Below are 23671 nucleotides of genomic sequence, written 5' to 3' on the forward strand. Positions count from 1 at the left end.
GTTAACATTACGATTGTAAACGTTGGTTGAAAACACATTTGGGAGATAAACGAGTACAAAACATGTAAACCGAGTTGAATGAATTTATAGATGCCTGAAAAAAGGACACTTAATTAATTACAAATTAACTTTGTACTCAAATTTGACCTCTATGTCGTAGTGTCGAATACAGCGGCTTACGTGTTTAACTGTGAAACAGGCGATCTGAGGCTCCAATGGAAAATAGGAGCTCTGGAATATTCAGTACACTTGAGTTAAGTAATTGTAGAAAATATTCGATGGCCAATACCTCACATATCCTAATTCAAGCATAACAGTTCAGTTTTTGAAAGAGGACTGAAAAGGCAAAAAAAAAAAAGTTCAGTTCAGTCTGAATGTACAATGATTTTAAGGGTTAACTTCACCCTACAGTTTCTTTGATGGCAACAGCAGGTGTTGGTCCTATATGAGTCCAGACGTAGCCTTTATCTGGACGTACTGGTATTGTTGGGAAGGGACAACTTCTTGATTTGAAATACTCTGATGGAGCATGACAGACAAACTCTAGGTACTCCATTTTTCTTGGCAAGTCCTCTTCAGGGCCTAAGCAAAGAAATAGCCATTAAATAAAGAAATCTTGTTTGAAATTGGGATATATGACTGGCGATCCACTTAACCCAAGATATTCAGGTTTACCAAATCAATTCAAATATCCTTTAACAAATAATTCACGTTACATTTGTCAGCGAGGAACATAAGAATTTATTTCTGCAGGAACTTACCAACAATGTATGTGCCTGGATCAAATCGATCTCGAGGACTGGCCTGAGTTGGGATCAGCCAAGTTAACGCAGCACTTTTCTCACAGTACTGGTCCTGGACGAAACCACGAATCTGTGCGTAATACGGTTTACCGTCATCCTCGTCTATTACTTTAATGACATCTCCTATTTGATAATAGACACCCTGAACACAAGAAGTACAGGTTAGATAGGAAGTGGTAGATAAAACAAACATTTTGAATAGTAGAGACTAGAGGAGTGGTTACCTTGTAAAACATGGACTCTGATGTGATGATTGTTGACACAGACTCTGGTGCTTTGATAGGCTATGGAAAATGAAGAAAGGAAGGAAGAATAAATGCCATTGAACCATTGCATTAAACAAACATACACAAGCCTGAGTGAAAAACACTTACATTTTTCAATTTGAAAATGTGTCGTCTGCCCTTTCCTTTGGTTGAGACTTTTTTCTCAGATGCCGGCGCTTTGTACTTGGTGCTCCGTAACCGAGCGGAGCGTCTGTGGATTTCCTGTTTGGACTGTAAAATTAAAAAGGAAACAAAAATAGTACCAGTGGATTTGTTTAGAAACACTATGTACAGATAATATGGTACAATTGTTTTGACAGTTGTGACGTTAACATGGCGGCGCCCAGAAGGGGGCGACCCGCTCCATGTACAATAAAGCTTGATAACTTGTGTATGTAGTCTCGTGCAAGTGTAGACCATAGACTGTAAAAAGGTGTAGACCAATACTTCTTATTTTTAAGCTTCGTTTAAACACTATGTACAGATAATGGTAGTAATTGTTTGACAGTTGTGACGTAACCATGGCGAAGGCCAGAAGGGGGCGACCCGCACCATGTACAATAAAGCTGGATAACTGTTATGTCTGTAGTCTCGTGCAAGTGTACACCAATTTAATAACATTTCTTTAAAATATATTAAAATCTTTACAAAAATGTCTTAATAAAATTTCATAAGGAAAAAAAAAAGAGCGCGCCTTTTCAACAAGTAAACATGGGAGCGACGTCGCGTATGTAGCGCTTCTTTGATTATAAATGGAAGTGTTCTAGTGGACCGTGTAGGTAGAAGTCTAAATGATAGGTTAACTTTCGTAAATTAGATTTTAGAAAGTAATTTAAGCAAGATTTCAAACCTGTTTTCCTCCGCCATTATTCTGCTGGATGGTGGATGAAGCAGATGCTCCGGATCCTCCACTCGTTACAATTTTACCCGTGCAGTTGTTACACAAAATTTCCCCCTGGTTTCCTTTTTTCCACATGGAAGAAGAGTTCGTCTTGCAGACAGCACAACATGGTTTTAAACCAAGAGGCATGTTTGCTGACCACAAGCAGCAGCCTGGCAAGGTTGCGTTTACAACGGTCTTGCAAAGTTAATTCTGAACTAAACCGTCGTGTTTTTCCTGTAAGAATGCGATCACAGCCAAAAATCTACAATAAATGGCGAATTCGAAGAAATTTGATCATTAGTTTAACCTCAAATAGACATCTTTCATTTTGAAAACAATGAATGATAGGTCCCGTATGTTTGGTTTTATCAAGGATAAGAAAAAAAACTTCCCGGATACGAAATATGCCAATGTAAAATAAAAGTCCTGACTGCACGATGCTTATTTCCAAAATAAAGGTCTAACAACTGTCTGTGAAAAGATTTCACTGGAGGGCGCTGTTCATTGCCATTTAATTTTAAGAAAGCAAGTACAGTGTGTAGAATTAGTTTTTTTTTTTCATGAACCACAACAAATAGGAGGACTCTATTTTAAACTTTTTAATCCGACCAAACCTTCTCCAATACTTTCTGTTTATTGGCTAGCTACACATCATACAAACTGGGAATGTATCAAGTATAGTCTATGAGTGTGCAAATGACAATTCAAGGTTAATGGTCACGTTTAAAAAAATAAAATCAAATCAAATCACAAAAATACCACCACCATACATACTTGGGTAAAAAAAGAGAAACAAATAATACAAACTTCAACCATTTTTACACACAACAGTCAGATTAAGATGTAAAAACTGGTCATCACTTAAAACACAAGATGATAAACTGCTCATCAATTCCAATGTAAAATGTATCTGAAAGAAAAAAAGCCAAACTAAATGCACCAACTCTACATTTACGATTCCTTCTTTCCCCTTATATCATTCTGTCATTAAAACTGTAATGAGAGGCCATCAAAAAATGGCAACTAATTCAGTGTAATACAAAACATGAGGCTGAAACTATCTAATGGGGGGTAACTAATATGTAAGGTTGATTGTATTTGATTGACACAGCAAACTCCAACTTAATTAGGCAACGTGTACATAAATAAGAAAAAGTACAAAAAGGCACACATGAGCACAGTAGAATCTAAAAAATAAAAATAAAAAACAACAATCTCTTCCTCACATCTATAAACTTCCAACAATGTATCAGTAATAGATATCAAACTGGTATTTATGACTGCTAGATTAATATTCTGGTTTAAATGACACTTTAAGATATTGACAGCATCAGAGTTCGTTTTTAAATGCATTGCTTTTTTTTGTTAAAAATAAAAAAGTGGTTCTCAATACCATGCCACAGATGCTGTCTGTAAATCTTAAATAGTATTTAACCTGGAATATTCTTTGAAATTTTGTTTACTGCACAGGAGGTTTTGTCAAAGGTGTTAATGGATGTATAATGGATGAAATCAGGTAAACCACTGTTTTTATCTCTCTATTGCTTCAGTAGACCTGTGCAGTGTCTTTATGAATATATCCATGAGCCCAATGAAATGCACAACCCTGGATATCAGAGGTGTTGTGTGTAGTAGTCACAAAAGATAAAGTAATCAATGCTATCACATTTTCATTTACATCGTGTTCCCTTTCTGAAGCGAAAAACGTCTTCTGCAGCAAACAACATTTCACACTGCTCAAATTTATAATATGTGAAATGTGCATTGTGTGCACCAATTGCATTAAATATGGCATAGAAAGAACATTAATGTTTTTAAATAAAGCATTAGATTGGCATTGCTAAGTAAAAGGGATGCTGTAGAATAAAAATAAAAGAAAACAGAGCAAAGAACTCATTAAAAGCAAAACGTTCAGGAGCCGGTTGCATAAACATAGCCATTATGTGAAGACAGTGTCTTAAGTTCAAGTATGACCCACTAGCAGTCAGTCTTAGTTTTCGGTATCAAATTAGGCAAATCTACATTTTAATGTAACTGATTCAAAAAAGCTATGAACAAAATAAATTGATGTCTAACTTGTAAGATTAGTCTTAGAGGTTTATGCAACCTGATGCAGGTCTTAATGTTGGCTTCACACTGGACGAATGCATTCACGAATTCATGTTTTCTTCTGCATGTAAACATTCCCATTTTTTTTTTTTTTTCAGAAAGATACAACTATCAAAAATGTATTCATTTCACTTCATCTCATCTCTTTAAAAGAAAGAATGAATTTACAATCTAATACAGATGGAGCTTTCTCTAATGGCACGCACAGCATGACTTCTGGCCTTGCTTACCTTTAAAGTCGGCATGAAATTAAACATTTCTATATGCACGTTATTAAAACTTATTGTGGACAATTCATTTTTTTCTTTTGATCTCATAATTTTCAATCGTAATGTCATATTTTCAGGTGAAAATGACACGCCTCTCTGGTGACGCATGCTGGAATTCTCCAATCATTTAATCCCGCCCCTTTCTTACAAGCTTGCGTTCAGATCTGCCTCCATCCTATCAACAAACGATGGATATAAAAGTCCTCGCCCTACATTTTTTCCTTTTCAAATCATCCATTTCACTCAGATGTACGTCACAATATGGAAGAAAAGATGGCACTGCTTCCATTTCATTGCGACTAATACTTTGCGACATTCACTTATAAACCGTATGTTCTTATGTGCACAGAAAAGGTTCTCACACAAAATTGCCACCTGATTCACAACAGATATGCACATAAATTTGCTCTTACTGCCAGATTATCTTACATAAATATGCCTAAAGTTAGCAATAAGCATAACTAGTGTCCTAACCATCTCCATACAGTGGCTTTCCGTACATAAAGACCTTTTATATAGGCCTAACAACATATTTTTATGCAACTACTCCAGATCAAACTATAACGCTCGTAATTCTCTAATGCAAAATTTGTTGTTAAAATCCTGGGTCAGATTTTCAATTCAATATAAAACTTTTCGGCTTAAAGCATGTTTTTTTCTGGTTTTTACATGCATGGCGTTTTGGTTGGTTCTAAATAGTTTGCGGAGTGTAGAAAAAAAAAGTGCAAACTTATTGATGAACTATGATTTCTGTGCAAAAACATTCATACACACACACAAATACGGTTAGTGAATGAGACCCAATCTTCACTCATCTGCTTTCTTTAGCTTGAATCGGAGCACGTTTTCTTGTTTCTGGCGCAACACACAACCGAGACGAGTCCCGTCTAACCCCACTGCACCTCGTCGTTCACACTCCTCCATTTTTGCACGAGCAGTTTTGTTTTATTTAGTGTTTTGGCACAGTAAGAGCACTCAGTTGGTAAATGTAATTGGACTCATTCCTCACACTAGGTGCACTTCTTCCTCCCACTCCGAGGAGAGTTCGGTTCCCTGCGGATCAGCACTGCTTTCAGGACAAACTGCACTGGTGAGATCTACACTGCCCGAATCCTCCAAGCCTGGCTCTGCTTTAGGAGGTTGTGCATCATCCACACATTCTAGCTCCAAAAGTTGCGTCGCCAACATTTCTGAAGTTTCTTTTGTCAGCGTTAGGGAGTCTTCCTCTTCGTTCTCCTCGTCCTGGGCTTTGGCAGGTTGTTCCTCTCCAAAAGCGAGTGGCTCGGGACCGGCATCCGAGGTGGCTGAGGGAATCAGTGCGATGCTCTGTGGATTCATATCGTGGAACCAGGCCATAATGTTGCCTAGCAGGTTGGCATTGGTGGAAGGGTCCAGGCAGTCCGGGTCACTCGGGGTGAAGGCATCAGGGAAGGAGCTCATGTTAAAGGGTGTATAGTGGCTGGTAATGTTGCCCAGTCTCATAAGGCTGTCTCCCAGCTCCAGAAGCTCAGAGCTGCTCATGGAAGCCCGGGGAGGATCCGCAGAATCCAGTCTAGAGGACAGAGAGGAACCGCTGGCCCCTACTGAGGCGTCGTTACTGAGACCATCCTGAGGCTCGGGGTCCAAGGCCAGCCCGGACTCCTGTAGGGACAGCTGAATAGCCAACAAAATATTGGGGTCATCCTCATCCAGAGAATCAAGTGCCTGAGGGGATAAAAGGGATTCAAATTCTCAATAGATGATCATTGACTCATTTTTGAGTGAACTACACTACCATTCAAACGAGTAAGTAAATGTTAATCATCAAGCATGCATTAAATTGATCAAACGTGGCAGACATTTATAATGCTACAAAATATTTCTATTTTAAATGGTGCTCTTTTGAACTATATTCATCAAAGAATTCCAAAAAAAAAAAAAAAAAAAAAAATTTACATTGATAATAATCAGAAATGTTTCTTGAGCAGCAAATCATCATATTAGAGTGATTTCTGAAGGATCATGTGACACTGAAGACTGGAGTAATGATGCTGAAAATTCAGCTTTGATCACGGGAATAAATGACATATTAAAATATATTCACATAGAAAACAGTTTAAGTTGTAATAACATTTTACAATATTTATACTTTTACTGTATTTTTAATAAAATAAATGCAGCCTTGGTGACTTATTTGCAACAACAAAAAAACGATCCCAAACGTTTTAACGGTATCTTTTTAATGTTGTTACATGTTTAAAATAATATATAAAATGTGTTTGGTTTAATAAGACATTTGTATGAAATATTTAGTTTAATTTTGTATTTTTGTTGACTAAATTTAGAAACCATTTTGTAGTAAATATGACTAAAATTAATGAATTTAGTATGATTATTTTATTATAATTAAAATACAAAAATGTGACCAAAACAAATAACTGTGTAAAAATTAGGGATGTGCCTGAAGCCGAATACTATGTTCAGAAAGGAAATGACACTTTCTAAGGAGCTCCTAAAGGGACATGTTGATGAGAAAAAATATGAGATTAAATAGTTGTGTAATTATATTGTATATAATTTTGCAGGCATCAGGTAGCAGCTACTATCTCTTCTGAGTGCGCAATCAAAAGTATTCTGTACTGACCGCACATTTTACAACTTTTTTATTTTATTTATCAATGACACTCAGGATCTGTTGTGCAAAACCAAATCCTCCGACATCATCCTGTCAGTCATCTCTCCTAATAAGTGAAATCTGATGTACTGTAATGCAGGGCTGTAGTACTCGAGTCCGGTCTTGGATTCGAGTCCGGACTCGAGACCGGTTTTCTATGGTCTCGGACTCGCTGGTATTCGGACTCGGACTTGTCTCGGTCTCGGCCACTGGTCTTGCCAAATATGTAGTCCAGGTGTCTTTATTATGTTCCCAGTAATGTATTATTGTAGTATGCACCCGCAGAAACCTCCACAGATTACCGCAGATTGTAGTGCCAGTCATTGACAAGTACGACCTGCGCGTGTGTGATTTATTTTCTACTATTTGCTACTGCAATACCGGCGCACAGCTGAAATAACAGATCTGTCTATTCACTGCCGATCATAATATGAAATTGCTATATGGACTAGTGACTGTGAATATTAAAGACTGCTATCAAATCTGATTGTTCAGCGAGTCTCTGCAAATGAGTGCCGCAAGTACACATTTATCTTCAGCATTTCATCGTCAGATACACTCAGAAACCCGTCAAAATAAAAGTTCGGTTCAACGTGAAGAAATTACCACAGATATATTTTACTGGAGTGAAGCTATATTGTCATTTAGTTAGTATTAGTACCTAGCAGTGGTAATAAAAGTAGGTTGGTGTTGTTTGTATCAGTTTTAACACTGCTATTATGAGGTATCACCATTATGTCATCATTCTTTTTTCTTTAGATTAAAGATGGTATCAAGGGGAATGTCTATACTTAAAAACCTAGGTGTTGTGACACTGTTTTTGCTTTTAGATCAACAAATAATAAGCCAAAATAATTGTCTTGATAATGTCATGCATAAGACTTTTTTCCTGTCCTGGACTCGGTCTTGACTCGGACTCGAACCTTTTTGGACTCGGTCTTGCCTTGGACTCTAACCTCTTTGGACTTGGACTTGTCTTGGACTCGACAAAGGTGGTCTTGACTACAGCCGTACTGTAATGTAACCGACTACTGCACTAAGCCTAACCATGTCTCTTTAGGGGCTCCGGATTTAAGCTTCGGGAACATCCCTAGTAAAAACGGACAATGCATCACATGTTAGAAAATCAGTATATTTACCGTGGAGATCCCATGCCTTTGTGAACTGCCTCCCTCATGCGTTTCTGTAGACACACATTGGACACACATGGATTTCAAACGGAGTAAGACTGATTTAAAGCAACTCTTTATTTTCACATGATGTGGCCTCGGTCAGGAGCTGTACCTGAAGTGTTGTCAGTGGGGTCGTGTGGTTCGGGGGTGTTACTGCGAAGGCTGTGGAGTCGGAGCAAGTCTCCTCGACGCCGCTGTCGGTGTCTCCGTCTGTACTGGAACTCAGAGTATTCCTGCAGGAACCATCAACTTATGATTAATTACAAAAATACATGATCTGTTGACAAGGAGCAGTTATTACGGATAGAAATGAATGGATCCTTAAATGGACAGCCTCTCATGAGAATACCGTACTGATTGACATCTATATTGCTGAATAAAAGAGATTAACAAATGTATTGTTATATATAGCATATACTGTGATAAACTGTGCCCCTAATCTGTATTACTGTATGGATTGAAATAAAATAAAGTGACCCAACAACATATTTGGACACTTAAAGGGGTCCTATTGACCGTTCGCAGGCCCCTCCCACAAAACGGCCATTGTCCAATCACACATCATAGCAACCGTTACTATGTGAGCAGGTCCGTCAAACATTGACTCCAAGCAAGATGGTGAAGCGGTGCGCCCACGGCGTTTGTAAATCGGACACTAGGTACCCCGAGAGATTGTCTGGAAGAGTTGTGTTCTTTCCGTTTCCAAAGCCGAAAACACAACGTGAGCGGTGCCTGCAATGGATAAAACAGTGCGGCCCCACTCCCAGTTACATGTGTCGAACATGGTTAACTCGCGTGCAGCGTGCGTGAGACCGAGACACTGAGATTAGTCAAAGAAACATGGAGAAAGCAGATCAAGAGGATCCACAAAGGAATTACGTTTTCTAAAGGGTTGTTGTTAACATTATATTCTCGGGGAAAATGAGCAGTAGTCAACAGTGCAACACCCGTAGCAACAGTTTAGAGGAGTGCACGCTTGCAACGGGGAAAGCTTGAAGCTTAACGTTACTTGACAACATCAGTTCATATATCGTAACGAATAGAAATAACCTTAAATAATGTATGGTTATCTGCATCTTTCTGTCTCTTAAGTATTTACTTTTTAAACACGAAAATCGCATTCAGCATGACACGCAAGCGGTTGCCATGGTAATGAACAACCTGCTTGTTAAAGCGAATGTATCTGAGGCAAAATTACTAAATATGCAGCGCGAGTTATATATTTCTAACTCCAAACATTAACGTTAGCCACTGAACCAGCTTATAAAATCTTCTTCAAGGCTGTGCTGGTTGCATTTGAGGTACAGGTCATGGGGTTTCTCAGATTTAGCTTGAGACCGGTATAAGCATTCGCCTCGATAGTAGTCGTGTCTCCTTCATTGCGTATTTTTATATTTTGAATATATCCCTCCACTGCATACTGTAACCCCTTTTGCCTCGATCTGGAGGATATCGCTGAGGTATTGCTCCAAAAAAGGTTGCTGACATGCACGGGTAACGTTAACTTATACCTCTTCCCGTCACGGGAATCTGTCGCGCTGGTCGTGTTTGACCATTTGTTTGACGGGCGTAGTAACAATAACTAGGGGGCGTGGCTTTTGCGAACGGTCAATTATGTTTTATAAACAGTCACAATATTCCTCATTTAAATCATTAATATGGAGAATAAAGGGGCGGGGCCTGGTTGAGTTAGTTAGTAGTGTGTTGAAACGTGGTTGAAAATGGCAGTTATGGTAAGGGGCGGGACATTTCCCAAACATGCTGGAAGCGGTTGACCAATCACAACACACTGATCCAGCTGACCAATCAGAGCACAGTGTGCTTTTCAGAAGGAGGGGCTTCATAGAGACAGGAACTAAACAGAGCGTTACTGACAGACTGGGAAGAGAGGAGCTACAACAATGGAGAATATGGGGAAAATAATGTGTTTTGAACATTCAAGCATGAAAATCTATCCTAGTAGAGCGAAAAAAACAAAATCAAGACTGGAAAACACTTGACACACTTGACTTGACACACTTGAAAAATGAATGAATGTCTTGGCATTATGTAACAAAATATACAACCACGGTTTCAACATGACATCATGACTTTGCGTAAACATACACGCCACTTTGTATATACATACACGTGTATGTCTACGCCGTTAAATGTCCGAGTGATTCCGCGTGTATGTGTACGCCGTTAAATGTCCGAGCGAAACGAAAGCAAAATGTATATTTACATCTGGCGAGCGATATTTTTTTACCTAGGATGGTAGGAGAAGACTCATAAATGGTATTAACCCCAGTGACGGGTAGGTTTAGGGACGGGGTTGGGGTAGGTCATATATTTATATATACAGTAATGTAACGTTAAGTCAACGGCGTTGATAAACACGCTGAAAAGCGATTATGCGTGTTGATAGCACGCCAAAAATGGAAATACGTATTGGCGTGTCATACATACGCTATTTCATGAGATCAGTCTGACGGTTTTATTTTAAACAAACACACACAAACACTTTTAAAAGCAAAACATTTCACAAAAGGAAAGTTTGTTTAAACCGTTTTATAATTTGACTCCTAACTAAGTATTTAGATGCTTTCTGGTTGTGAAGCATTAGTGAAAATGTAGTAGAAAATGTTCAAGGTTAATGTGATTAACTACACCGGTGGTTATTCTGCAAGGATGAACTTCCTAAACTACTAAAAATTACCTTGTTTGTTTAAAGTCAACCAATCAGAAAACTATGTGTAGCATAATTTGTTTGCAGATTCCTCATAGTTTAATATGCAATTATCAATTGCAATAGAATTCACACATTTTAAAGGGTTAGTTCACCCAAAAATGAAAATTATGTCATTAATGACTCATCCTCATGTCTTCCCAAGCCCGTAACGCGCCGCCTTCACACTGGCAGTTGAAATCAGCTCCGATACGGCTCAGTCCGAAACAACCGGAAGTCATTCATTTCCTATGGAGATTCGCAGGCCGCATGCGAATGGGTCCGAAACGGGTCCGACCGAGTGCGGTGCGAAGAAAATCGTGTCCGTTGGTCATCCGGACGCTGCGTTCAAAAAATTTAACTCTTGCGAAAAGCTACGGACGGTTCCTATCCGACAATTCCAGCGGAAGTTAGCGTTGCTATGATACTGATAAACAAACCTGAATTCTTAACTTTTAATAAAATAAATTATGATTTTATAACGAGAAGTTGTCATGTCATTTTTTTATTTTCATGATTTGCTAACGTTAGGGCAGTTAATACAATTTAATTGTAGGCAGACATCGAACTAAATGTGATATAATGGTATAAATTATACCACTATATCACATTTTTTAGCCGACCTGACATGTCAACGTCCTGAGTAACTTTCCTCACGCAGCAGCCTTCCTATTAATATCTCTATAACCCTCATCAGAGAGATCATACAGAACTGACAGAATCAACCTTTCTAATTTCTCCGCCATTTTTGTTCTACCCGCTTCCGACGCTTTTCACTGATTAGTACGACGTCCGTTGGGGGCGTATTGCGTATTACGGAGCTGATTTCAACTGCCAGTGTGAAGGCGGCGTAAGACCTCCGTTCATCTTCGGAACACAGTTTAAGATATTTTAGATTTAGTCCGAGAGCTTTCTGTCCCTCCATTGAACATCAAAGTAGTCCATGTGACATCAGTGGGTTAGTTAGAATGTTTTGAAGCATCGAAAATACATTTTGGTCCAAAAATAACTAAAACTAGGACTTTATTCAGCATTGTATTGTCTTCCGGTTCTGTTGTGGATCCGAAAGCTCTCGGACTAAATCTAAAATATCTTACACTGTGTTCCGAAGATGAACGGAGGTCTTACGGGCTTGGAACGACATTAATGACATACTTTTTGGGTGAACTAACCCTTTAAGTGTCCAAATCCTATTTGAGACCACTGTATTTAGGCATAAAAAACAAGAAAAAAAGAGCAGCTAATTTTATATTAATTGTGCAGTGGTTAGAAAGACTAAACGCCGATTATTCAGTCACACTAAGTGCATGACAAAGCACCCTACAACAGTGTCCACATTTCAAGAACGGTGAAGTTGACCACAGGACAGGAATTCTGGTTTAATTAAGTTAATTAACCCTCTGAATTGAGAAATAATGGCATAGTCCTTTATCTGGAATATTCCAGGAGATGACCAGCCTCAACTGCTAACCACCGGATTACATTCATGCTAATAACATATATATATAACGAGTAAATTCTAAATGTCAAATTTTGAGGTATGTTTTGCTTTTTGTTTTCAGCAGTACCTGCGGCTGGCCTCCTGCATTGTAATTGCTCTCACGCTGTGCATTTGATCCCCGTACTGGGTGATTCCTCACCATCTTTGGACACAGAATGAGATTCAATGACTGCTAGTACATCACAGCATAACACAACACTCTTACATTAATACAAGGAGAGACAGAAAGAGAGTATTAACAGTCTAGTGAGATGCAACTCTGGGTGAGCTTTGCAATAACAGAGGTTAGTTAAAAACAGAAAAATATAGAGATGCAGCAATACCTCAGGAGAGGCAAATCCCAGATACTCCCAGTCCCACGTCCCACCAGCAAAACTGCAAAAGAGGAGAAAATGTTTGCACTATTATAACATATATAACTCTTAGAAAAAGTACTGTGGCTGTAGTAAACTCTGTTTTGGACATGCTACCAAGGTAATGTCATGTTTTTGTGGACATTAACCATAGTAATATCATAATAATATAGTATTGTTTAAAGTAAAAAAAAAGTTACTTGAAAGAATGCCATGGTGCTACTATAGTAAATGCCCAAAAAACATGGCCAGGGATGCAATATTATCAGAGGTTAAAAAGATGATATATGACTATATGGTAATAAAAATACTAATGATCATCATTAATATTATTATAGCAATAATACTATTTATTACAATAATAAATAGTTACTATGGTACAGTAGTATTATAGTAAATATTATTTAGTCTTGTAATATAAGAGCATTTAATTATTATTATTATTATTAATAATATTATTACTATAGTAATAATACTATTTAATACTATGATAGTTGCTATGGTATAGTAATATTAGAATAAATAGTAATGTGTTTATTTATTTATGATTTAACGCCATATCAGCAACAATGGCTATATTCATGGCAATCAACAGTATTTAAATTTTTTAAAATGCAATACTAATATTTATGGCTGTCAAGTCAAGTCAAGTCCTCTTCATTTATATAGCGCTTTTAACAATGGAGATTGTTTCAAAGCAGCTTTACAGAGATAAACATACAATTTACGGTAATTTTTGGCTTTATAGCGATTTTGAATAATGTTATTTCCGGCTAAAGTTGGTTTGATTGATTCACTTCCAGCAAAATTATCATTTGTTATTACATTAGGGGCCACTAAGACGACGGCGTTCTCTCTAAACAGACTTTAAACGCGAACCTGTGACCTGATGGCGTTCACATGCGCATTAAAAATTGATTCTATAGTTAAATTCGTTTGAATATGTGTGTAATATGTATGTAATTTCCCTACAAACCATGCCTAAACAAACTACTTTGTTGTCTTAATTTGCTTTTTAAACATTAAACCATGGAGATTTTATTTGGGCAGAAACCGCAGGGAGACCTTACAGCTTTTCTTTTGTTGACAACAGATCTACAGAGCGACTTTCGCCCAAAGGTGACGGGTCTGTAGTGTATCTTTGATGGCAGCGCACACGTCTTTACCTGCGGCGCGGAGCCTCGGGGGAATCATTTGGAGCGACACCTCGAGCCACAGAGGCCAAGAACTCCCGTCTCTTCTGCTGGACCAGAAACGTGGCACTGATGATCTTATGGCGAGGGGTGCGGAGGTAAGGCCTGTTCACCTTCTGAGCGAGGTCTTCAGTGACCATCTCTAGATCAGTCTGTGAATAGTGGAAAGAGAAAAATCATAAGAGCATGTTGTGCATGAAAACTTTAGACCAAAAAATTAATTTCACATGGTGTTGCTTTTCTTAAAGGGATAGTTCACCCAAAAATTAAAATTCAGTCATCATCAATAAAACTTTCGTTCATCGTCAAAACACAAATGAATGTATTATTAATAAAAACTGAGGGATTTCTGTCCCTTCATTGAAAGTCTATTCACCCAAAACTCAGAATAATCAAAATGTTCATAAAGTGATTGTAAAACTGGTTTAATCCAAGTCTTCTGAAGAGGCACAATCGCTTTATATGATAAACAGATTTAAATGTACTTTCATTCACATACAAACACTGATCAGAAAACACAAATAGAGCACTCAAATACAGTAAAAGGAAGCTCAAGAAGCGATGAGTTTCATTCTCAATCGTCAAGCAAGTTGGTTGAGCTTCCATTTATGTTGGCTGATTAATATCTACAGGCAGGGCATTTTCACTGGTCACAATTTTGACAAAAATGGCCAATTTAGCAGCAGGTATATTAGGCTTTTGTCACTTTAAGACCTGACCCAGAGAGCCATTATACTGTTACACATGTGTTTTCTTTCTCAACTGTTTACATGCACTTAAAACATAACTGACTGTGTTTGCGTGAATACTCACCAAGACTGGAATTGGACATTATTTTGTGTGTATTTGACTGTTTAAGTGCAATAAGCAGTGAAAAACAACTTAATTCAGTACTGAGAGGCGACTTTATACGCGCACTTTGGGTGTGAGCACAAAATCTGTGGGAATGAGTAAGATAATGCGCAATACGCACAATGCCACGTCGAAATTCAAGCCCGAAACGAGTCAGTGAGGAGAGGCGGGGTTGTGTGTCACTCACTGTCGGAGAGATATGAGATATGAGAGAGAGAGAGAGAGAGAAAATAGTTGGAATTGTGCATCTATTTTGCGGGAAATTACTATTGGAAGCGTTTCAGATATTTCAGTATCGATTTGTTTTGAAAACAAACTATTTTTGACAACACTACATAGCACTTAGTTTATTATTTCAGATGCCCTTTTTAAAAGACTACGTTTGAAAAATGTATAAATTACATGTAAAAAATGACTGCGTTAAACGCCACTGCATTTGGGCGGGGTTGACGGGTGTTAATGTCAAGCCCTGTTTACAGCTGAAGAAAAGCCGAAATTAAAATCTGTCCATGATATGACGCGAACAAAATGATTAAATCTGCTCCATTCATTTAGGTTTCTTTTAGGATCTCTTTATGAACTTGTGTCAGAGTTTTGGTTGAATAGACTTTCAATGGAGGAACAGAAATCCCTTAGATTTCAATAATAATATCTTAATTTGTGTTCCGAAGATGAACAAAAAATCGTATGGGTTTGGAACGACACGAGGGTCAGTAAATGATGACAGAATTTAAATTTTTGGGTGAACCATCCCTTTAAGCAGTGAATGAATATCGATCTCAGAACCTGCATAAGTTCAAATATTTCTTTCTTTGTGCTTTTGGGCTCCAAGAAGAAACTATATGGATAAGAGCACTTAAGGATGCGTCGGGTCTTGAGAAGTTCATGCACACCGTCCTCAATGAACGTGGTGTCAGGTGGGGCTCCGTCCCCTTAAAGAAACATTCACATTTTTATACATTCATATTATTCAAAATGCACCATACATCTGTTTATAATAACATTTAAAACTTGCATAAAATATGTCTGACGTGGTCTGATTAATCAAATTCCTACTCACTTCCAATGAAAGCTTTACTCAGTTGCTCCATCTTCTCTTTGGCTGTTTTCAGGAGTCTTTCTTCTAACTAGTTATAAGGAAATCACCTTTGATGAGTGACTGTCAACAAACTGGAATGCATCAAAGACATTCATTACATAAAAACTCCTACCTGGTAACTGTGTTCGTGGTTCTTGTATCGTGTGTAATAATGCATAAAACAGTCAAGTTCCTGAAAACTCTTGTGCTTTTTTTCTGCCTGTGAGACACAAAACATAAAAGCAAGAGTGACTCCCAACTTCAAGACTGAAATTCAAGCTCATAACCACATACAGTAGTGGCCAAAAAAGTGATATTTGTTTTTAATAACCCTACAAGTTCGATTAATCCATCAAAAAATGAGGAAAATATGTCATGCATTTTAAATATGACAGAAAAACAAAACACTAAACTTGGTTAAGGTATTTATCTGACAAAATTATTTGGCAAAAAAGGCAAACTACAGCTACAGGTTTTATTTCACTATGCAAAAAAATGCACAGAAAAACAAAAAGCTCAAAGAAAAAAAAGCATACATTGACTACAACATAATATTTCATTGGTTTCTTTATATGACAAAGAAACCTGGCCAAAAATGATGTTTGCACAATTTGGCATGTTTCATTGTGTTATCACAAATAAAACTATTGACTCCAAGCACAACTACGCAAGTTGTTCTTTGTTTTAATAGGTGAAGATGTCAATTTTCCTCGACCAGAGATTACTTTTGGCTACTACTGTATTAAGCAGAACCTATTTTGTTACTTTTTACACATGAGAAATATAAGCCTTGAAAGTAAACGTTACTAAAACCATTAATGGCAGTTCACAAACAAATCCCAAAAGCTCCAAGTAAATGCATTCGTTGAATGTACACTCCTTTTAGACACGGGTACCTCCACAGTCATTTCCTTGGACTGTTCCTCCACCTGTTGGATGACCTCGTAGCGCGTGCATCGATAGTATCCTCCGGTAGAGGAGCTGTGTTTCTTCCATTCCTCAAGACAAATCCAGCAGAAATCATACTTGCACTGCGAAGAGATCGAGATGAGAACGGAGAGCAAGACAAAACTTATGAGGAGGATCAAATAAACAAGCACTAAACAGCAATAAAGTTGATTGTGTTGAATTGAAAAACTGACTCCGACTGCTCTCATACATTCCAACTGTCTTCTCTTCCTCTTTATCAGTGCCTATGTTTACATGTGCACCAATAATGTGATTAATTCCATTAATCAGAGACAGAGTAAGGACCTGAAGGTGTTCTATTATGCTTTTTAACATGTTCAACTTTCTTTAGTGTGTAATCTTGCTGTTTGAGCATGAAAAAAAGTCTGTCCAGCGGGAGTTATTCTCTATATCAGTGTCAGTGTTTCTGAACTCCCTGAAACGCCTCCATTGTAGTCTTGAGTTTCTTCCGGGAACGAACACGTCACAATATTCCTCATTTAAATAATTCATACGCAGAATAAAGGGGCGGGCCTGGTTGAGTTAGTTAGTAGTGTGTTGAAATGGCGGTTATGGTAAGGGGCGGGACATTTCCCAAACACACTCGAAGTTGACCAATCACAACACACTGATCCAGCCGACCAATCAGAGCACATTGTGCTTTTCAGAAGGAGGGGCTTCATAGAGACAGGAACTAAACAGAGCGTTACTGGCAGTGTGACAATATGTGAAAATGTAGGGGGGGGGGGGGGGGTATATTCAAGTATGAAAACCTATTCTAGTAGAGGCCAAAAAACAAAATTAAAACTTTGTGAAAGGGCATAAACCAGGTCGTAATCACGGACATAAAAGATCAACAGATTTAAATCAGCATAAATGTTACTAAACCAGTGGTTCCCAACCTTTTTTTGTCTTCAAACAAACGGTATGTTTACTATAACCAGATATGTTTATGCACAAATAATAGCCTACAATATTGAAAATACAATAACAAAAACATCAGTGGGCCCTTTGTAATTTAAAACCGTAAGCCTAGGAGAAGCCTATATATTGGCCCTATTTGAAATGCAAAAACAAAAATATTCACACTGGTGTGTAGGTAAAAAAAAAAAAAAGAATATCGGCTATTACTAAATGACCGTTGTCTGGGGCCTCAATACTTGCATGTTATTTGTGAGGCTTTATTTTTAACGCTTTTGGAGCTATAGCGAGCGATAATAAACTTGCGTTTATTAACAGGATAATGCGTCTTTCGGAAGAACATTGTAGCCGGAACTACTTCTCTCTGTGTACGTCTATGACGAGTCACGCAGGTACTGGGCTACTCCGCAGAGGCAGCGATCCGAACCAGTGTAAAATAGTCCCAATGTAAACACTTATTATAGGTGTACCATAGTGGTTCAGGATAAGACAAAAACACGGATTGAAAAATGGATTCATGATGAACTCGCTCATTATATAAATTTTGAAAATTTTGAACAGAAAAAAGTTAAGGACTTTTATTTAATGCTCATTGCTCAAAACATTTCAAAAATTGATGCGACCCTGAGCCCCTTGTGAGCCACGACTAAACAGCGGTTCCTGTTGGGAACTGATGTACTAAACAACAAATGAGTGTGCTAAAAGAACCACAGATTAGATAGTACAAGACCCTTTGTATTTGACAATATAAATAGCTGGCACGAGTGAGCATTCAACATTCGTTTAGGTTATTTCACAGGATGGTGGTGTGAATAGCTTCCCCTTCCCCCTGCGCCTGTCGATCAGAGCCTTAAGCCTTCATTAAGAAAACAGGGAGGATATGACCTCCGCTCTCCCTTTGTTCAAACACCTGCTCTGACGTCAAAGGGTCGGTTTGCATCACACATACATCGTACAAACACACTCCTATGATGTCTGTTAGAGGACAAATACTATGTAAATGTTCATTTAATGCCTATGCAATTTTGTTGTCAAGACCGTTATGAAGGGAGCTATTAGTTTTAGGTCCAAAAGCATCCCAAAAAAAAAAATCATCAGTTTAATCAAATTTTCCAGTGTTGAGTTTCCTCTAGCTTAGATACAACATGCCATTAACATGACAAAAATAGATATTTCTAGATATTTAAAATATGGCAAAAATATCCCTGAATGGATATACCTATTTTCATTCACATGTCGTTTTCCAAGAGTGCTATTATTGCTCATCAATAGATTAGCTGGCCATGTTGTGTTTAAAATGAAATTTACTCAATATTAATCTCTTGTTTGTACAATTTTTATTAAAAATATTATTTAAATCACTATTGCTTTCGTGCTGTTGTACTAAATAACATTGCAAAACTGCGATTAAAATCTACATACAGTACAGTATATAAATAATCTACTTCAGTTTCTTTCAGTCAATTGATTAAATGTATGTTTTTTACATTAATGGACAACATGTTGTGTTTTTAAATGCTTAAAAAAAACAATGCTCTCATTAAAGCTCCAGTCCGTAACTTTTTTAAGTTAAAAATAATCCAAAATAATTATATAAAAAAAAACTGCCAGTGGTCAAAACTATCTGCTTGCCATAGCTAGATTCAAAACGGTTAGCTTGTAATAATGATTTTAATTCCAGTGGTACTGGTGGGTTTCCGCGGGAAATTCGACCATGTCTTTGCGTCATGACGTCACACCCGTACACATAAAGAAGGAGTTTCGGCTAGCCGGCTATACTGCGCGTGACAAGATGTTTAGATGTATAGGCTTTTCTCGGAGCACTTTACATAATTAAACTTATGGCATCCAGAAAGATCCAAACAACAATCATCAGTGTCAACTGGAGATTCAGCAGTTATAAAACCCAAAAGACTTCATACTTCGGATTTAAGGTGGCTAGAGAAAGAGAAAGAAACCGTCTCATGCGAACACAAGGATTTAAACATCGGCGGGGCTTTTGAAAAGTGCGTGAACTCCGTGTTTTGAAGGGGTTCAAAACGGAAGAAGAGACGGCTTTTTTCTGCTGAACAAGTAAGACATTTCAATAGTTCAACCGTGTAACAGTACGTTTTCTTAATTCACACAGTTATGGAGTTTCCTTTGTTGTGCCTTTCTCGTTTTGCTATTATGGAGAATATGAATTCTGAACTGCACAGGTAACCATAAAACACATTAAATTTAACATTAGTCACGCAATGCTGATGTTGTTAACATGAACAATTTGAGAACAAAGTAGGCTATAATTTGCACGGTTGCTGTAAATCGCGTTGATTAAATCTAACGAAGCTTATCATGTCGAATGCTTTTTCCCCCTTAGTTGGTCAGAACAAAAATGGATTTTACTTGCTTGTTCAGAAGACATTTTCTTATGAAAATTCTTATGTTGGTCAAACTTTCAAAAAGTGAATCTGTGATTCTGAATGACAGTATCCACACAGCGCGGTGACTGACAGCACCACTCGCCTCAAAACACTGTGTTCATCCGCGCTGTTTCATGCCGATTTACAACCCACGTAAAGATGATAATTCCGCGAATCACTGCAGTTACAGATTTCGAACAGAGAGATGGCGACAAAGAGGAAAAGATACGGAATGCAGCTTTAAGGTAAAAATGCCCATGACCATTTTTTAGGAATCAAATATTGAACCTTAATAAACGTGCCCTATATGTGTGATTACCAACTTCTCCATTGAGGACGTCTGACCTTTTTAGTCCATAATGTAACAGTTGTTAATTTTCAGACAGATAAGGTGTGTATTTAGTTTCTTCCATTCCTAACCTTTTCATCTTTATGTATTATAATTTAGACTGTGATTTAAAACATCTCTTGTAGGAATTCTTTATGCAGGTCTGTTTGTAATTGGGTGGGGTATGTTCTGGTTAAAAAAAATAAAAAATAAAAAAAAAAGGGATAAATATGTATATTCCATCATAGACTAATTGTTTTTGCAAAGTTGTCATTCAATAAAAAAACCTTTGAACAGATAATTTCCCGACAGGTCCCATTTAGAGTTTAGCGGGCTGACATTCGAATGGCTGTTGAAGATGTAGAATAGATGGGTTTGTTTCCACATAAGCCATTCTGTACTGACCTTCGAGCACTGCATGTGATTACAGCCTTCGTTTTTCTGGATGGGGGATTTGCAGTTGGCACAAGGTTTGGAGTTGGTGAGCAGCCACAGGCAGTTGGCAGCATCTTCATAAGCTACGCTCACACCGGCCACTGTTCAGAGGCAGGGAGGAGCTCAATATCAAAACCTACAGCAGCAGTTTATGTCATGAACATCCATTAAATAAAGATGCAGGTCAAATGTTAATGCATGCTGAGATCATTTGATTAAATGCATGGTCTGGAAGAACGGTACAATAAAGTCTGAAGTTCCTACATTCTTCAGGCTTCATCTCAGACACCTTCTGCAGCCACATCTTCCATGTCTCACAGTCACAGGGTTCATGAGCATCACCAAGACACTCCCTGAGGAGAAAACCAAGAGGCACACATGGTATTTTGCAGGATCTGGTGAATCTCACGAAAGCTGTCAAGAATGTGTCCGTGTCATACTTTTCTATCATAATCGAAAGAAACAAATAATATTAATAATTTATTTAAAATAAAGTTCATTTTTTAAATCATTAGGGGGTTTTGTATCCACCAGCCCCCCCGAGCTCCCATTACTATGATAAATCACAAAAAAATATTACAAGGGAAAAAACATACAGTATTATGCTTTACTTTTGAAAGTATATATTTTTTTTTTCAATAAATGTTAAAAGTCTCTGCATGTAAAATGTCAGGACACATTATAGTAATAGAAAAGGAAGAAATCGTTTTAAAAAAAAAAACATTTTTAAGAAAACTTTTTGATTTTAAGGTAAAATGTGACTTGTAAAAAGTGGTTCAGAAAATAAACTGAACTTTGTTGAATGGTTTACATTGCTTTAAGACCCTACAATAACATAAATATATCAGACCTAGTAAGTGTGATTGAAGACAAAGAAATCAAGCATAGATAAAGGAAACATCTGGTTAAAGAGAACCTATTATGCTTTGTACATGTTTAACTTTCTTTAGTTTGAGCAAGAAAAAGCTCTGCATAGATAGGGTGTTATTCTCTATATCAGTGTCACTGTTTCTGAACTCCCTGAAACGCCTCCATTGTAGTCTTGAGTTTTCTTCTGGGAACGAATACGTCACAATATTCCTCATTTAAATAATTCATACGCAGAATAAAGGGGTGGGGCCTGATTGAGTTAGTTAGTAGTGTGTTGGAACTGGCGGTTATGGGAAGGGGCGGGACATTTCCCAAACACGCTCGACCAATCACAACACACTGATCCAGCCGACCAATCAGAGCTCATTACGTATTTCAGAAGGAGGGGCTTCATAGAGACAGGAACTAAACAGAGCGTTACTGACAGACTGTGAAGAGAGGAGCTGCAACAATATGAAAAATATGTTGTTTTTTTTATATACAAGCATTAAAAACGTTTGTAAAAGGGCATAATAGGCCCTCTTTAACATACCAGCAGAAGAGATGGCCTTTCCCACAGTCTACAGCAGGGGCTTTGAGCAAAGGGAAGCTCCGAGAGTCAGAGGCTCCAGGTCCTGGTCTAGTCAGTCGCACGGCTCTTTCACATCTGGCTACGGGGCACCAGCGAATGGCAGGATTATTATCCACAAAAGCCTGGAGATGGAAAGAAATGTGTTGAAACACGCTATTTGTTTTGGATGACGTAAATTACCCAATACCCCAAACCAATTTGAATCTTTAAATCATCCAAATCAAATCGACGTGATATTTACCCAACAATCAAACATTTGACTTCTGAGCAAGTGTGTTTACAAAAGCTTTTTCTGCTCAAACAATCTCTGGCAAAAACTCAACCAACAGCAGGACGCTGTCAGCATTTTGATTCAAAGCCAGCATCAGACAGTCTATGATAAGAGAAAAGAAATGGCAGTTCTGAAATGGTTTCTAGAGCTTAGTGAGCTCCAATTGTACCTTAATGTCAAACTGCAGGTAGCGCTTATCCATCTCTCTGGAGACAACGCTTTCAATGACCTCCACAGGAACCAGCTGGAAGCAGTCATAAGCAGGGCAAAAGATGTTATGTGCTTCCCCTTCTTGGATCTTCAGATTCAAAAACCTGACATCCAGACAAACAGTGTTTAAAGGTTATGAATATATGGATCATAAACAACTCACAATATAGTGCAATAGAGTGCTTTTTCAGTGGAAGTGTTTTTCTATTCATTTTCTCCACAGGACTTTACAAAAAATTCACAACAGCGTTGTTTTTTAAGAAAAAAAAAAAATCATCCCATGAAGAACAGCGAAAGCCATAATCAAATAGGAAATGGTAGTAAAATATATAGCTACTGACTTATAGTTAGTGATTATAAGTATAAAAGCTAATATATTTGAAGTTTATCGCAAACTAATCCAGGGCATTCAAAAGTCTGATTTTTTTAATGTATTGAATAAAGCCATTGGTTGATCAAAACAATAGCAAAAGCACTCATAATGTGAAATATTGTTACCACTTAAAATATTTTCTATTTGGATATATTTGAAAATGTAATTTATTCCTGTGATCAAAGCTGTAATTTTCAGCATCATTACTCCAGTCTTCAGTGTCACATGATCCTTCAGAAATCACTCTAATATGATGATTTGCTGCTCAAGAAACTAAATAAATGTTAATATTTAATATGAATATTTTTGTGGAAACTTTTTTCAGGATTCTTTGACGAACAAATTTCAAAAGAACAGCATTTAATTGAAATTTTGTAACATTATAAAATGTCTTTACTGTCATTTTTGATCAATTTAACGCAGTCTTGACAAATAAAATTATTAATTTCTTTAAAAAAAAATCCTACAGACCCCAAACTTTGATATGGCAGGGTAAGTAGTTA

The 23671-nt window shown here is 37.6% G+C and overlaps 2 protein-coding genes across 3 annotated transcripts in view; both read right to left on the reverse strand.

Moving 5' to 3' along the window:
* Positions 1–264: 264 nt before the first annotated feature.
* Positions 265–2366, reverse strand: gatad1 (GATA zinc finger domain containing 1). The gene is made up of 5 exons (XM_056249484.1): positions 1920–2366; positions 1178–1300; positions 1028–1087; positions 762–945; positions 265–582 (listed from the first exon to the last, which is right to left on the reverse strand). Exons 1-5 carry the CDS (start codon positions 2097–2099, stop codon positions 401–403), a joined length of 729 nt encoding a protein of 242 aa, XP_056105459.1. The 5' UTR covers positions 2100–2366; the 3' UTR covers positions 265–400.
* Positions 2367–4993: 2627 nt separating this feature from the next.
* The window catches only part of ankib1a (ankyrin repeat and IBR domain containing 1a), a 42568-nt gene continuing 23890 nt past the window's right edge, over positions 4994–23671 (reverse strand). Inside the window, exons 8-21 of one of the 2 annotated variants that reach the window (XM_056249477.1) lie at positions 22755–22899; positions 22276–22436; positions 21138–21226; positions 20844–20974; positions 16736–16870; positions 15973–16059; positions 15822–15888; positions 15548–15693; positions 13883–14061; positions 12687–12738; positions 12431–12505; positions 8268–8388; positions 8123–8166; positions 4994–6034 (exon numbers count right to left, since the gene is read on the reverse strand). In XM_056249477.1, coding sequence (XP_056105452.1) covers positions 5336–6034; positions 8123–8166; positions 8268–8388; positions 12431–12505; positions 12687–12738; positions 13883–14061; positions 15548–15693; positions 15822–15888; positions 15973–16059; positions 16736–16870; positions 20844–20974; positions 21138–21226; positions 22276–22436; positions 22755–22899 — 2131 coding nt within the window. In that variant the 3' untranslated portion in view covers positions 4994–5335. The remainder of the gene's footprint in view (positions 6035–8122; positions 8167–8267; positions 8389–12430; positions 12506–12686; positions 12739–13882; positions 14062–15547; positions 15694–15821; positions 15889–15972; positions 16060–16735; positions 16871–20843; positions 20975–21137; positions 21227–22275; positions 22437–22754; positions 22900–23671) is intronic. The other variant, XM_056249478.1, reaches the window with a different exon arrangement.

Source organism: Rhinichthys klamathensis, unplaced genomic scaffold, assembly GCF_029890125.1.
Source record: "Rhinichthys klamathensis goyatoka isolate OS25496 unplaced genomic scaffold, OSU_Roscu_1.1 h1tg000060l_1, whole genome shotgun sequence".
NCBI classification, from domain to species: domain Eukaryota; kingdom Metazoa; phylum Chordata; class Actinopteri; order Cypriniformes; family Leuciscidae; genus Rhinichthys; species Rhinichthys klamathensis.

Coding starts and splice junctions, on each gene's coding strand:
- gatad1 (XM_056249484.1), bottom strand. CDS start 2,099: ATGCCTCTTGGTTTAAAACCATGTTGTGCTGTCTGCAAGACGAACTCT. Junction 1,088..1,177: donor ACATTTTCAAATTGAAAAAT/GTAAGTGTTTTT, acceptor CATTTTCCATAG/CCTATCAAAGCACCAGAGTC. Junction 946..1,027: donor CAGAGTCCATGTTTTACAAG/GTAACCACTCCT, acceptor TCTTGTGTTCAG/GGTGTCTATTATCAAATAGG.